This window comes from Photinus pyralis, unplaced genomic scaffold (genome assembly GCF_008802855.1).
Source record: "Photinus pyralis isolate 1611_PpyrPB1 unplaced genomic scaffold, Ppyr1.3 Ppyr1.4_LG1, whole genome shotgun sequence".
NCBI lineage: Eukaryota > Metazoa > Arthropoda > Insecta > Coleoptera > Lampyridae > Photinus > Photinus pyralis.
The window spans coordinates 45,722,529-45,735,108 of record NW_022170249.1 but is presented as its reverse complement, the minus strand read 5'-3'; the positions used below and the strand labels follow the sequence as shown (position 1 = coordinate 45,735,108).

The 12,580-nt window shown below is 34.4% G+C and overlaps 2 protein-coding genes and 1 long non-coding RNA gene across 5 annotated transcripts in view; 2 read left to right on the top strand and 1 right to left on the bottom strand.

The window, feature by feature from the left end:
- LOC116159318 overlaps positions 1-5,221 on the top strand; it is a 29,991-nt gene extending 24,770 nt beyond the window's left edge. Inside the window, exon 3 of the long non-coding RNA XR_004142954.1 lies at positions 4,238-5,221. This is a non-coding gene — a long non-coding RNA (uncharacterized LOC116159318). The remainder of the gene's footprint in view (positions 1-4,237) is intronic.
- Positions 40-1,647, bottom strand: LOC116159316 (pentatricopeptide repeat-containing protein 2, mitochondrial-like). The gene is made up of 7 exons (XM_031472273.1): positions 1,480-1,647; positions 1,205-1,433; positions 1,057-1,159; positions 815-1,009; positions 577-765; positions 311-532; positions 40-260 (listed from the first exon to the last, which is right to left on the bottom strand). The coding sequence occupies exons 1-7, from the start codon at positions 1,562-1,564 to the stop codon at positions 84-86; spliced, it is 1,200 nt and encodes a 399-aa protein (XP_031328133.1). The 5' UTR covers positions 1,565-1,647; the 3' UTR covers positions 40-83.
- Positions 5,222-6,374: 1,153 nt separating the features above from the next.
- On the top strand, positions 6,375-12,320 carry LOC116159926 (UDP-glucose 4-epimerase-like). Of its 3 annotated transcripts, none has more exons than XM_031473025.1 (9): positions 6,375-6,492; positions 6,686-6,740; positions 6,792-7,035; positions 10,925-11,038; positions 11,099-11,278; positions 11,328-11,508; positions 11,565-11,653; positions 11,815-12,007; positions 12,058-12,320. In XM_031473025.1, exons 3-9 carry the CDS (start codon positions 6,793-6,795, stop codon positions 12,144-12,146), a joined length of 1,089 nt encoding a protein of 362 aa, XP_031328885.1. In that variant the 5' UTR covers positions 6,375-6,492; positions 6,686-6,740; position 6,792; the 3' UTR covers positions 12,147-12,320. The 3 variants fall into 3 exon arrangements, with proteins under 3 accessions (XP_031328885.1, XP_031328884.1, XP_031328886.1); XM_031473024.1 differs by lacking the exon at positions 6,375-6,492 and adding an exon at positions 6,518-6,628; XM_031473026.1 differs by lacking the exons at positions 6,375-6,492; positions 12,058-12,320 and adding an exon at positions 6,518-6,628 and having other exon boundaries at positions 11,565-11,666; positions 11,815-12,005.
- Positions 12,321-12,580: the final 260 nt, after the last annotated feature.

Here is a 12,580-nt window from a genome sequence, read left to right as displayed (position 1 = left end):
CAAGCTATAATGTTCACAATATTTAAAAAAAAAACATAATTTTTATAAACAACTATATTTGATCATCATAAATAAGAAATAAATTAATGCATTTCTGATAATCCCGGTCGTGCAGGTCCCCCATTTGTACGTCTTCTATAATTCGGATTTCTTCTACTATCATCATATGGTGTTCTATATTGCTGGCGTGAAAATTCATTGGCATTATTTCTGACTGATTGTGGTGGGGCAATTTCTGTACATAATTGATCATTTAGTAACTGAAATTATAAAACAGTCAAACACAATCTAATAACATAAAACAACCCACAGTGTTGCTAATGTGGCCATGATCCTTAAAGTACTTCTCAAGACGATCAAATTCTAAACTAAGATCGGCATTATTTCGCTCCTTGACTGCATTTTTTAGTTTTCCTATAACATCCATGTTGAAGGTATGTATGGGACCCATTCTAGCACCATCTTCTTGCAAAATACTCTTCAAAACTGCCAAAGCATCATCAATTCGCCCTAAGTCAACTAAGGCCACTACCTGCCAACGAACAAATGTGTTACAAAAACAACAAAAGGACATACCTTTAAATTTCGAATTGTAGTATAATTCGCATTTTTAGCGCCCGAAAGAATTTCCAAACCGATCTCGGGTTTGCCTTGATTAATCGCGAGACCTGAACAAAATGTTACTGCTCTTCTCATTGGAAAATGTCCAATGCTGTTTATTTCAGACCATAACTTCAAAGCAATTTCCAAACTTTGTTGAGTATTCTGTAATAATTCCCTAAAGAATAATTACACAAAATAGGTTGTTTATTACCAATTTATAACAAGCTGCGAACATCAACACAACCACATTTCTGGCAAACTTGACACCCTCAATTTGTCTACTTTTAATAATTTCAAATGCCTCCAAAATATCGTTGTAACGCTGGTTTTCGTAGAGCAAATCTAACAGGATTTGATAACTCATCATTTGGTCAAACAAACCATTTAATTCCGTTGATTTGAAACACTAAAATGGATAAGATGAAGTAACTGTACAAAGTAAAAACCACTCACTTGAAAAGCTTCCTCGTGCTTGTTCAGAAAGTAGAAGAGCCTCATGATTACAGGTCCAAAGACGTAGTTACCGAAACGTAACTGTTTATTTTGCTGATTAAACCTACAAACATGATGTTAAATATATGCAACTTGATAAGTTACATGCCTTTTCATCATTTTAATTACAAGAGTTACATCATCGTTTGTTTCAGCTAAATGTAACATGTTCTTCAAGTCTTCCGTAAATACCATATTTTTTGAATCGTCTGCAGTGTACTCAGTCATTTTTTCTTTAAATTTTGGTGCCACATTTGCTAATTGGGCCTTTACTCTGTCTCGCTGGGACAAGAAATTGTCTAAGCCCAGAGTTGCGGCTGCATACAACTGTCGAACTCCTGTAAACATTTTGCTGTAATCTCTATCTGTCATTTGATTTCGTACCTGGTTTTCTAAATATTATCTTAGCCGTTTGTGTATGAAACGCGTAATTCACGAGTGGTTGTAGAGTTTGTCTTAATAATGCCATTTTTATTTAAGATTTTGATTTGTATAACCTTAACCTAAAATTTGGAAGAAGGTTTGGTTAACACGCTTGTAGCTAATGTAACGTTCACGTGTCTTTTGTTCATCGCTATGTAGTGTTGCCAGATTTCAGTAAAACAGCCCATATACAGAGACTGTAGTAACAAGTCTCTGCCCATATACGACAAAATATACAATCGATTTCCAAAAAAAAAGGAAACTTTTGAAACCATCGACATTTCCTTTTGTTCTTCTTCTCTCCATCTTTCAATGCCTTTTCTTTCATTTCCACATCTGAACCTCTCTATCATTTGTTCTTCCTGCCCGTAGATATTTCGGCCCGTTATAAAGCTCCTTAATAAATCCTGTTCCCACCGTGGATTCCAGATCTTCTTTATTTGTAGTTGCAAATGTATGTCGCTGTCCTTTCTGGTTAGATCTTTTTCCATATTGCCGCCTCTTTCTGTCCATAATGTCTCTCGTAGTATTTTTACCCCCATCCTATAATACGAGTATTTAATATTGTTTACAATAGTTTATCAATTCACCTTACTCTCCCTCTACCCTCCATCTTACCGCCGTGCGTCCTGTCTGGATTCTTATATTCTCCATTATTGTATTTTTTTCTTATACCCAATACATATAGTACTTTTTCTGTATTACCTTAAGCGGCTTTAGCTCCTTTTTTCCTTCGTTTGATTCATTACTTCTTTGTGCATGGTATCCCAGTATTTAAATTTCCTCATCTCTTATATCCTTTCTTAACTCTCCTTCCATTCTACCTATTTTATTTTCGCTCACCCCTGCTTTGCCTAACCTTATCTTAGGATCTTTCAACATTTATCTCCATTCCAAGTATTTATTTTTATTTTTCATTTGCTTCGTCCGTTTTCTTTTGTTGCCATTATTAATGTATCGTCAGCGTACACCAGAAACCGCTTTTTTCTTCCTACTACAATTCCCCAACATTAAATTTTATAAACCATTTCGGTGTGTCATCTGACTCCTTCTCTCCTACCCTTACTTTGCACCTGCCTCTATACCCCTTCAAAATACAAATGGAGAAAAATATAATCTTTTATATTTAAAGAAACATTTTCTGAAAGTCAAATTAAGTTCAAACTGTAGTGGAGAGCAAAATGTTCATTCCAATTGCTGCTAAGTAGCAAAAATTGGACCCACGCCACGTGTAGATAAAGATGAAAAGATATTTTAAATATATGAACAAACACGTCAGCAATTTTTCGAATTTCTCTACTCCATGAAACATTTGAATGATACGGCATCCTTTGAACCAGATTTTCTGGAATCGGGTAGCACGGATCAGACTTTATGAGTTGATGCCATGGAATCTAGCCTGGGACATTTAGCTTCGCCACAGAAAAATGTAGGTAACTACTGAGCCCTACCAACACTACAAGGTGTACCCCATGGTAAATAGTTCCATATGAACCAAAGCCCTTCAGTCCCCCAAACTTGTAAAATGGCCGGGACTAGCGAGAGACCGAAGTACTTGTAGTTCTCTCTTCTCCATTTACCTATTTCCTGAAGTCCATCTGTGTTCTGATTCCTTAGATCCTTGCTTTATATTTTCTCTGCTTTATAACTCGAACTTGGCTGAACTCTTGATTGCAGCGTACTGAGTTCTATTTGACGAACAACAAAATTATTTACACGATGAAAGGCATAACTTTGCCAACAAACTTTAACACAGCGACGTACATCTTGCAAACCTTCAAAGGACAAAAACTGGGCCTCGAAATTAGCAAAAGGCCCCTTTGCAACTGCAGTATTTATCGTGTCTTCCCTCAAACAAATCGAAATTTTTCATCCAATTACCTTTGAGTGTGGCAACGCGACAAACCTCTCAACTTCGCTACAGGGCGCTCTTTTCAATCACGTGGGCAAATTTTACGCGGAAGTATCTTACCCAAAATACACAATTTAAAAAAAAAACAACCAGTTTTCACGATTAAAATGTCTAGATAATTACATCAACCTTTAATAAAAATAAACAAAGTGCCCAATAAATCAAATCCGAACTGTAAATGATTTAAGAAATTGGTAACGAAAATGAAAGATAAAATTTCCCTATCCTTAACAATTCTAGGAAATAATCTTTTTACAATAAAACGAATAAACAAATAACTTGGATACACGCTCGATACGCAATAATCAATGTTTATCCGTAAAGAACTCCCCCAGATTTATTAAATGAATTGAAATGAACATTTGGTTAGTGATTAACGACCCGTATTTACTTCAGGTGACTGGACCCAAAACAACAACGTCCACATCGACATTGTTTAAAAATAATCGGTCTCTATTCTTTTAAACACTACAATCTAAGTACACATTTGATTTTCTTGAAATTGTATAGATTAAAGGAGGGTTTAAGGTTGAAGAACTCCTTTTACACAGCAATATGTTGGTTTAGACGGAAAAGTAAAACAAAAGCACATGAAGAGCTCCAATGGGGGTTATAGTCCCGGGGCCCCAACATTTCAAAAGCTCCAAACGACAGAAATTTTCTCTGTAATTCTCCGTAAATTCATGACACTTCTAATATTCTTGATTTGAAACTGTAAAATAATAGACAGGGCTCATTTTACTTATAATTTTAGTTTGTATTCTTTCCATGCGTTTTTTTGACAATAATTTTAAGTTTTCTTTGCAGACAGACTAAATTTGTATGTGGCCAGCGTATGTAGAAATGAGGCAAGACGCCACTGCTAAGGGATCGCCGAGTATGTAATTGGTATTTTTTCGGTAGTGGTAAGAAGGAATACCTTTGTTTCTGATAATTTTAATTTGTATCCTGGTTATGCGCTTTTCTGGCGATAATTTAAACTTTTTTCTTGCAGATTTAAATTTGTGTGCACAGCGTATGTCAAAATAAGGCAGAGCGTTACTGCAAAAGCATCGTCAAGAATAGAATTTCTATTTTCTGGCTGTTAAGAAGAAATCCCCATGTTTCTTATTACTCTTCTATGCCCTTTTCTGGCAATAATTTTACGTTTATCTTGCAGATTCAATTTTTGTGTGCACAGCATATGTGAAAATGAGGCAGGACAGTAGTCCAAAGGATCTTCGAGATGGAAATGGTATTTTTTGGTGGTGGAAAGAAGAAAAACTTTACTACTAGTTTGTGTTTTTTATTACCTTTTCCGCCATGTTCTGACAATTTTAATTTTCTCTTATGAAAAGATTCGACTTTATATGCAATATCAATGTTTCTCATTGTTATAGTTTTTGTCATTTCTATGTTTTTTCCTAATAATAATTTTATTTTTTCCTTATATGATTACAGATTCGTATTTTTGTGAACAGCGAATGCTATAGAATGAAGGAGAACCCCACTGCTAAATGGTCTACGAGATAGAAAGAGGTATGATTTTTTCGGTGGCAGTAAGAAGAAAAACCTATTAGTTTCATGTTTTACAAAAGTGTTACAATTTTTAGAGACGTAGGTTATTACCAAAAGAAGAATGTTGAGCAGTTTGTTTATTTCCATAAGGATTTGTGTTGGTTCCGTCTTTCACCCAGTGTTTATTGCTTGCTTGTTAACTTACCTTACCTGTCTGTGAGAAGCGATATGCCTACTTCTAATCAAGGACCCTTTAGTTTTGTATGGTGGTTTGTTCTTTTGTCCGCTCGTTCGTCTGTGTGCGCTATAATTAAAGTCGTTAAAATAACCAACAAAAACATAAAACCTGCCCCATACTAATTTAATAGACAAGACGTAAAAGCGATTAGTTTAAATTAGTATGGGGAAGGTTTTGTGTTTTTGTTGGTTATTTTAACGACTTTTATTCTACACAACCCCATTTTGTAGCTTTTAATTTCTGCCCGTGTATAAGTCTTTTTAAAAGTGGTCGATCGTGTTGAAATTTTGTGGTGTACGGGTACTTTAGACAGGGCGCTATACCGCTATTTTTCAGGAAGCTGAGTTAGCAGGAACAAAAGTAGGAGTTCGAGTGAACCGCGAACATCAGGAAAAACTGTGGGCTCAATATAATAGAAATGCCCTAGGTCATGCATCGAGATCGGACGCTAGATTATTCTCTATGACTCTCAGATGTGTAACAATTCAATATAACTCTTCTTTGTGGTCTAGGTCAAAAGTTTTAGAGTAAAAAGCACAAATGCACATTTGCGTGTGTTTGATTCAAATATGTTAAATTCTTTTTTCGAAGCCAAACGTATTTTGATCAAAACATGTCAAAATCGTTATTCTTGCACCAAGATTGTTGGAAAAATGACCAAGAGCAATATATTGCTGCCCCAAGACACGAATTTGATACATTTTAGCGACCACATGTATTTTCACCAAAACAAAATCGTTATTCACGCACCAGACTATTTTTGAATTAGTAAAGGTGCGCGCTCTTTGCAAATTAAGGGTTGTAATTGTAATTACAATATAATACGATGCATTCCCGAAAAGAAACATTGCTGAACATTAGTGTAATTTTTTTGCTGAACGATAATTTGGGAACAAACTTTCATAATGTTTTAGCAAAAACAATTTCTTTCTGATTTTGATTTTAGAATGCATTTGCTTTTGAATAATTCAATTAGTGAATTAATTTTTTTAGCTGGCCCACAATTTATAGTACAAGGTATTTTTAATTTACAACTTTTTACAAGTGGGGAAGATTGTTGATCAGATAATTGTATATAGATAATATTGTGTTGCAACACCGTAGAAAAACATATTTTCGTATTTAGTACCTATAATGAAAACCATTACATAACAAAATTACACATGAAATTTCTGAAAAACTCACTATTATATTCATAATTGTATTTATGCCGGTTAGTAATGGTGAATGACGTCCACATACCACTAATCTGAAATTTGAGTAAAGAGTAAAAGTTTTGCGCAAGATAGTTATTTACCTATACACGTTGAGGGTCAAGGGCATCAAGGTAAATTCTTGCTTTTAGCCGTCGTGTTTTTTCCCATCATTCTCATCATTAGATATATTGGCTCGCTTGTAGAGAGCCACGTAAAGTGAGCTCGTTAAAATCCACGGTGTTTCTACCATTTTTAATAATCATCAGGGTGAATGACCATTTCTAACCGTAAATGCGTAAAGTTAATTTTGTGTATTTATTTTAGAACCGTCTGCATTAGCAGTCGCATTTCAAGTAAAACCGCGCGCGGCGATTAACTTGTAAGTAATTAAACAATTTAGTAATTATTAATCTTAACGTTGCGATTTTAGAATGGCACAATTTGAAACGGTCTTTGTGACTGGGGGTGCGGGATATATAGGAAGTCACACAATTGTCGAACTCTTAAACGCTAATTATGAAGTAATTGTTATCGACAATTTTGTTAATAGCGTAGATGAGCCAAATGGGGAGTCGGCCGCATTGCGAAGGGTGGAAAAGATTACAGGGAAGACTGTTACTTTTTACAAATGTGATTTACTGGATCGCACCGCTCTTTTCGATATATTTGAAAAGGTAAATCTATTACTTTAAATTTAACTTAAAACGTATATCAAATGAATGATATCATCTTGCACTTTGAGAACAAAAACGGTTTCCTCATACTCGGTTTGTAATGAGCATCTGTGGTTTAGTAGGTAAGATCCGGATTAGTAACCGTACAATATGTGTAGTTTGTAATTTGTATATTATATACATTTATGAACATGATTTTTGGAACCTAGTGCGAGTAGGGGCATTATCACTTATCAGTTTGTTACGTACACGATTAAAATATTAACATAATTGTTAACATTTCTATTTTTAAACACAAAAATAGTTATTTTACCATGAAGGCCGTTGAATAGTGATATAATAATATGCTTAATATGCACCATTGTGTTGTATTGTAATTTGCTTCTTCTACTCTACTGTACCTATAGATCTGTAGAGCTAGACCATTGTTTAAATACTTTAATTTAAACAATGGCTAGACCTTTATAATTTATATAAATTCAATTGTATTACCTATCACAGTGACATCACGCTGTCGCTATAAAATCCAAAAATACATTTATGCATGCATAATAAAATAGTGTATATTTTTAAAAAAACCAACGACCTTTAACAACGGTAGTTTTATCCCTAGACTTCCGTTTCATGTTTTGATAGTCTTTCAATTTGTGCAGAAAATTTTTGCTTTATATCGCACTGCATTTTTGCTGAGCCTAGCCGTACATTTTACAAATAAAAAACGACCTAGTAATTCAGTAATATAAAAAAACTTCGTTAAAACACCTTTGGTATGGAATTGTTGCTAGAACAGATCGCATTACTTGTACGGTGTACGCTCATGACCTGGTATTTGCTTATAGGAACGCATAATGAAAGTTTGGATAATTCTCCCAATTTTGTAATCATAAATAAATATTGTTAAATAACGCCAACCATTATTTTTGGTATAAGGTTCTCCTTAACAGGCGGTTTATATAGTTAAATAAGTATTTCTTCTTTATTCTATTACATTTAGGTACAGTTCTAATGTGGCAGTTTATTATGCCATCACTCATCAACATCATTTCGGAAAAAAACATTAGGTACCTACTTGTACTAAAATAAAATCACACTAAATAAAGCTGCAGACTTTCTTGAGCTTGAATTATCTTTTTAAGAAATTCAATATATCGAGATAGTTTTTCAGACAAAATAGTCATTAAGTCATCTGTCATCATTGTATTGTTAAGTGTTTATAAGATTTCATTATTATATCTTTTGTTTTACAAATTTCAGTACAAAGAAACAAAAACACACCAAAAATGAACATTGCAAGTGCAGCGTTGAATAGCGATTTTAACTCAACGATTTCGGTTACTTTAAAAGTTAAGATTCTTAATGTGGGTGACCCTTTGTAAATCCGAATCTTTAAATGAAAGTAACGTTGCGTTCTCCTTTAGCTTTCAAGTTTTGGTCCATTAGCGCCCTTTTTTAAGAGGAACAAGCAATTCATGTAGACGTGCCAATGGCCACTAGTAGTCGAGGCACACAAATTAAATTAAAAAAAAAAAAATTTTACGACACTATAAGGATTATTAGGTTTATACCTTAATCCGCAACAAACATTTAACAAGAAATGCGCCCTGGAAGTAGGGTCGCCACAGGAACAGGCGTCCCGTCATCGTAAAATAGGGACGAAATAAAATAAAGAAATACATACATGTTTGTATATTTTTATTATTATTTTTTAATAATTTTTCTATTAACTTAATGAAAGTTATATAACCGTATTGTACCAAACTATTTGCATCAACCGTATTTTTTCGATGAACGAATGTCTTTTAAAAGTGTACTTTTAAATTTGATATTTAGCCATGTTGGTATGCACGCATAGAAATCGGGACCTAATCCGGGATCTGATTTTAGCGGGACGTATAATTTTGTTAAAAAATCGCGACAAATCCCGCTATTTCGGGACGTATGGCAAACTCATACCTAAAAGAGACTTTCTCCCTCGGAAAGCGTTCGGGCCATCCAGAATAGTGAAATTGCATCTACATCAACAAAGAAATAGCTTTTTCCATTAATTAAAAGCTTTATGATCTTACTCAAGATCGCGATTCATGGCTCAGGGAATGCATTAGATAACAATACACAAATTGCGTACATTTTTGCAGGCGTATTACTTACCACTTGGAGACGGCACCTATTAACATTCAGATCGGTAACTGGTAATAAGTCGTATTCTTCTGCGCAGAAGTAACTTTTTTATATTATGGACCGGTCTTACTGAAACAGTAGCACCCTTTACTAAGTGCAAATCGATGCATTGAATTAAAGTTAATTAAATAATATTTATTAATATATACTACTAATTAATTAATCAAAAATTTCTCTATAAATAAGAAATTTGACAGTTGCGCAGTCTGGGCATGCCCAAATCTGAGTTTTACAATATGCGACATGCTTATCTTGACTAGACAACTATTTTTAAAATTTCAAAAAAATATCTGTATAAATAGGAAAGGAGATTGCGCAGTTTACGTATGCCCAGTTTAACGCCAAGATTTTCCTTAACTCAGGTGCCAGAGCTCCTAATTCAAAAGGAACGAACTAAATATCTTGAAAACTGAAGCCTCGGACAGACGGACGGACAGAGAAAGCGGCGTTGGAAAATGCGCTAAAAATGTGGGTTACTATTTGAAGAAACAGTTGTATATGACGTCACTAAAAACCCGCATACTACAACATGCTTTTTACTCTTTTTATTTTATTCTTTAAAAGTTGCTTAAAATGATCTAAAATGTCGACATTTGATGAAATTTTAACATGTTCAAAGAGGTGATCGCAATAGCCACCTATCTCGCGGAGGTTAAAAATAAAGGTATATAACGAGTTAATTATATCTTTCTCTTGCAATTCAATTCCAGAAACTGGCGATGGAAAATAAAAATGCTTGTGTACATTGGTAAAACGTGAGTCGCAGGTACCAAAAATATGCATACTATTTTTCTAACGAAACACGATTAATGTTCGCATGATAATGAATTCTCTCACAATTCAATTCCAGGAACCTTAAAAAACAATAATAAATAATTTGAGTAAAAAATGGTTTATAATGACTATCATGATGTGTACAAATTACGATTCTATTTTCAAAATAAGCAATGATTGGGTATATTATGACGCTTTTTATTGTTGAGGAAATCATTGTAGTTGTCGAGCTGGAAAATTATACCTCGATTACACCAATCATTGAGCCAACAAAAATTTTCGTTTTTCCTATCTGCCCATCAACGTTCAACGTATCCATTACACCCTTAACGAAGCGATTAAAGACGATCTTGCTCTATGGTGAAACAAAGAGACGAACGGTTTTCACCTTATGACACTTGAAAATAAAAAAATGATTGAAAAGCAGATTTTTTTGTATTAAAGCACATGTTTAATAATTTTATATCTAAATGCTGTAACATGTACCTAAGGTGATCTAAAGAAATTGAGTGTGAGAAAGAACAAAGGAAACATTTTTTATAAATAAAATAAAGGTTCCAAGGAGGTGGATAATGCTTCTAGTTCCATTCTTCTGTGTGTTATGGTTTTGCGCATAAGAAACGAAAAATTTTGAGACTTGGAGACGTAGCGTGAATTTTCATTCGCATTCAAAATAAGAATTTTTTTTATAAAATACTGTGTGATGTAACTGAAAGAAGCAAATTTGGTTAATGCCTTTTCCACCCTATTTCTATGCATGAAATTGACTTACGGTTTTATAGGCTGCATTAAATAGCGTTGAGGCGCGTTGTGGTCTTGGAGGCCTTTTTCGCTCTTTGAGTGAGCCTGAAAATGAAGACTTTGGCGCACTCGTCTTACATTCACACCGACTATAGATCAACATTTGTACAGTAAACTAAACAAGTGTTTGTTTTAGCACAAAATCGATTGCGTGATCCATTTCGCTGCCATTAAAGCCGTGGGAGAATCAATGGAATACCCCTTATTATATTACAAAAACAATCTAATAGGAATGCTAAACCTTCTGGAGGTGTGTATACTTAGGTATATTATAAAAATGGTTAAAAACTGTAGTTATAATTAAATTAAGGTAATGGAAAGGCACGAATGTTATCAATTAGTATTTTCGAGTTCCTGTACAATTTATGGCGAGCCCAAACAGCTGCCCATTACGGAAGATCATGAAATAGGGGGAAACATTACAAATGTCTACGGAAAAACGAAGTATTTCATCGAAGAAATGTTAGCAGATATTTCGCATTCCAATAAGGTTATTGAAATTAATACTTGTTTTACGTCTGTTTAACATTATTTTTTAGAAATGGAACATAATTTGTCTACGTTACTTCAACCCTGTAGGAGCGCATCCGTCGGGAGAAATTGGGGAAGATCCTACTAAAGCGTTTTCAAATATTATGCCATATATTGCTCAAGTTGCCATTGGACATAAGCCAATTTTAACCATATTTGGAGGAGATTATAATACTAGTGACGGAACAGGTATGTACGTGTAGAGGTTTGCTATATAATAAAACCCCATGACTGTGTTTTCAAAGGTGTTCGGGACTATATTCACGTAATGGATTTGGCGACAGGCCACGTCGCAGCTCTTAGAAAATTATGTAGGGAACACCAACATCTAAAGGCAAGTGTTGCAGGTATGTCACCTTTACCAAAACGCCTGAAATTGTGATTTTTCGCCGATAACTTTGATTTGCCAAAGTTACACAAAGCGAAACAGACGTTTTCAAATGACACCTGCCATGTTAAACGTGCAGTCTCTACAATTGAGTATGTTTACATTAGGCATACAACCTAGGAACTGGGCGAGGTGTTACCGTACTCGAGTTAGTGAAGACTTTTGAAAAGGTAACTGGAGCTGCAGTCCCTTTCCGAATAATGGAGAAAAGGGAGGGTGATATTACCGCAATGTTTGCGAATGCAGATTTAGCCGACCAAGAACTGGAATGGAAAGCAAAACACACTCTTGAGGAAATGTGTATGGATCTTTAATAATTGTCAAATTGGTTTTACAACCATATTTTTTAGGTATCGACTTTTGGAGATGGCAGACAAAAAATCCTTACGGATATCGGCCGAACAAGTCTTCCAAAATTACAAACGGACATGGGCATTAAACGATGGCTTTATTTATTTTCTATTTTAGTATTGGACGACGCCTGCAATATCTCTTTAAGTTCCACGAAAAAATTGCATTTACCTATACACAACTCTATATTTTTTTAAATTGGGCAAACACCACAATTGTGTGGCGTTTACGTATTTACGATAAAAAATTTCCACTTTTTTAAGTAAATGTGTTTTATTGATTACTAACACTTTTATTGTGTTTTTCAAATTTTAACTGACGATCCATCACAACACCTAGATTCCTGACTACGTCCTCATACTTGAGAACGGTGTCTTTCAAAATTATACTTAGCCTAGAAATGCCTTTATCGTACACTCTATTGCGTCCAAATAACATTAAATTTGATTTACGAGGGTTTATAGTGAGACAATTCGGTGTTCTGCATGGTTCACAAAAAGTCGGAGTTAATTTTTATTTCGG

Bases quoted from the DNA above. Each gene is read 5' to 3' on its own strand.
- LOC116159316 (XM_031472273.1), bottom strand. From the start codon at position 1,564: ATGGCATTATTAAGACAAACTCTACAACCACTCGTGAATTACGCGTTT. The intron at 1,434-1,479 runs GTACGAAATCAA...AAATGTTTACAG, and splicing joins GATAATATTTAGAAAACCAG to GAGTTCGACAGTTGTATGCA. The intron at 1,160-1,204 runs GCATGTAACTTA...TCATGTTTGTAG, and splicing joins GTAATTAAAATGATGAAAAG to GTTTAATCAGCAAAATAAAC.
- LOC116159926 (XM_031473025.1), top strand. From the start codon at position 6,793: ATGGCACAATTTGAAACGGTCTTTGTGACTGGGGGTGCGGGATATATA. The intron at 11,509-11,564 runs GTATGTACGTGT...GTGTTTTCAAAG, and splicing joins TAATACTAGTGACGGAACAG to GTGTTCGGGACTATATTCAC. The intron at 12,008-12,057 runs GTATGGATCTTT...CATATTTTTTAG, and splicing joins ACACACTCTTGAGGAAATGT to GTATCGACTTTTGGAGATGG.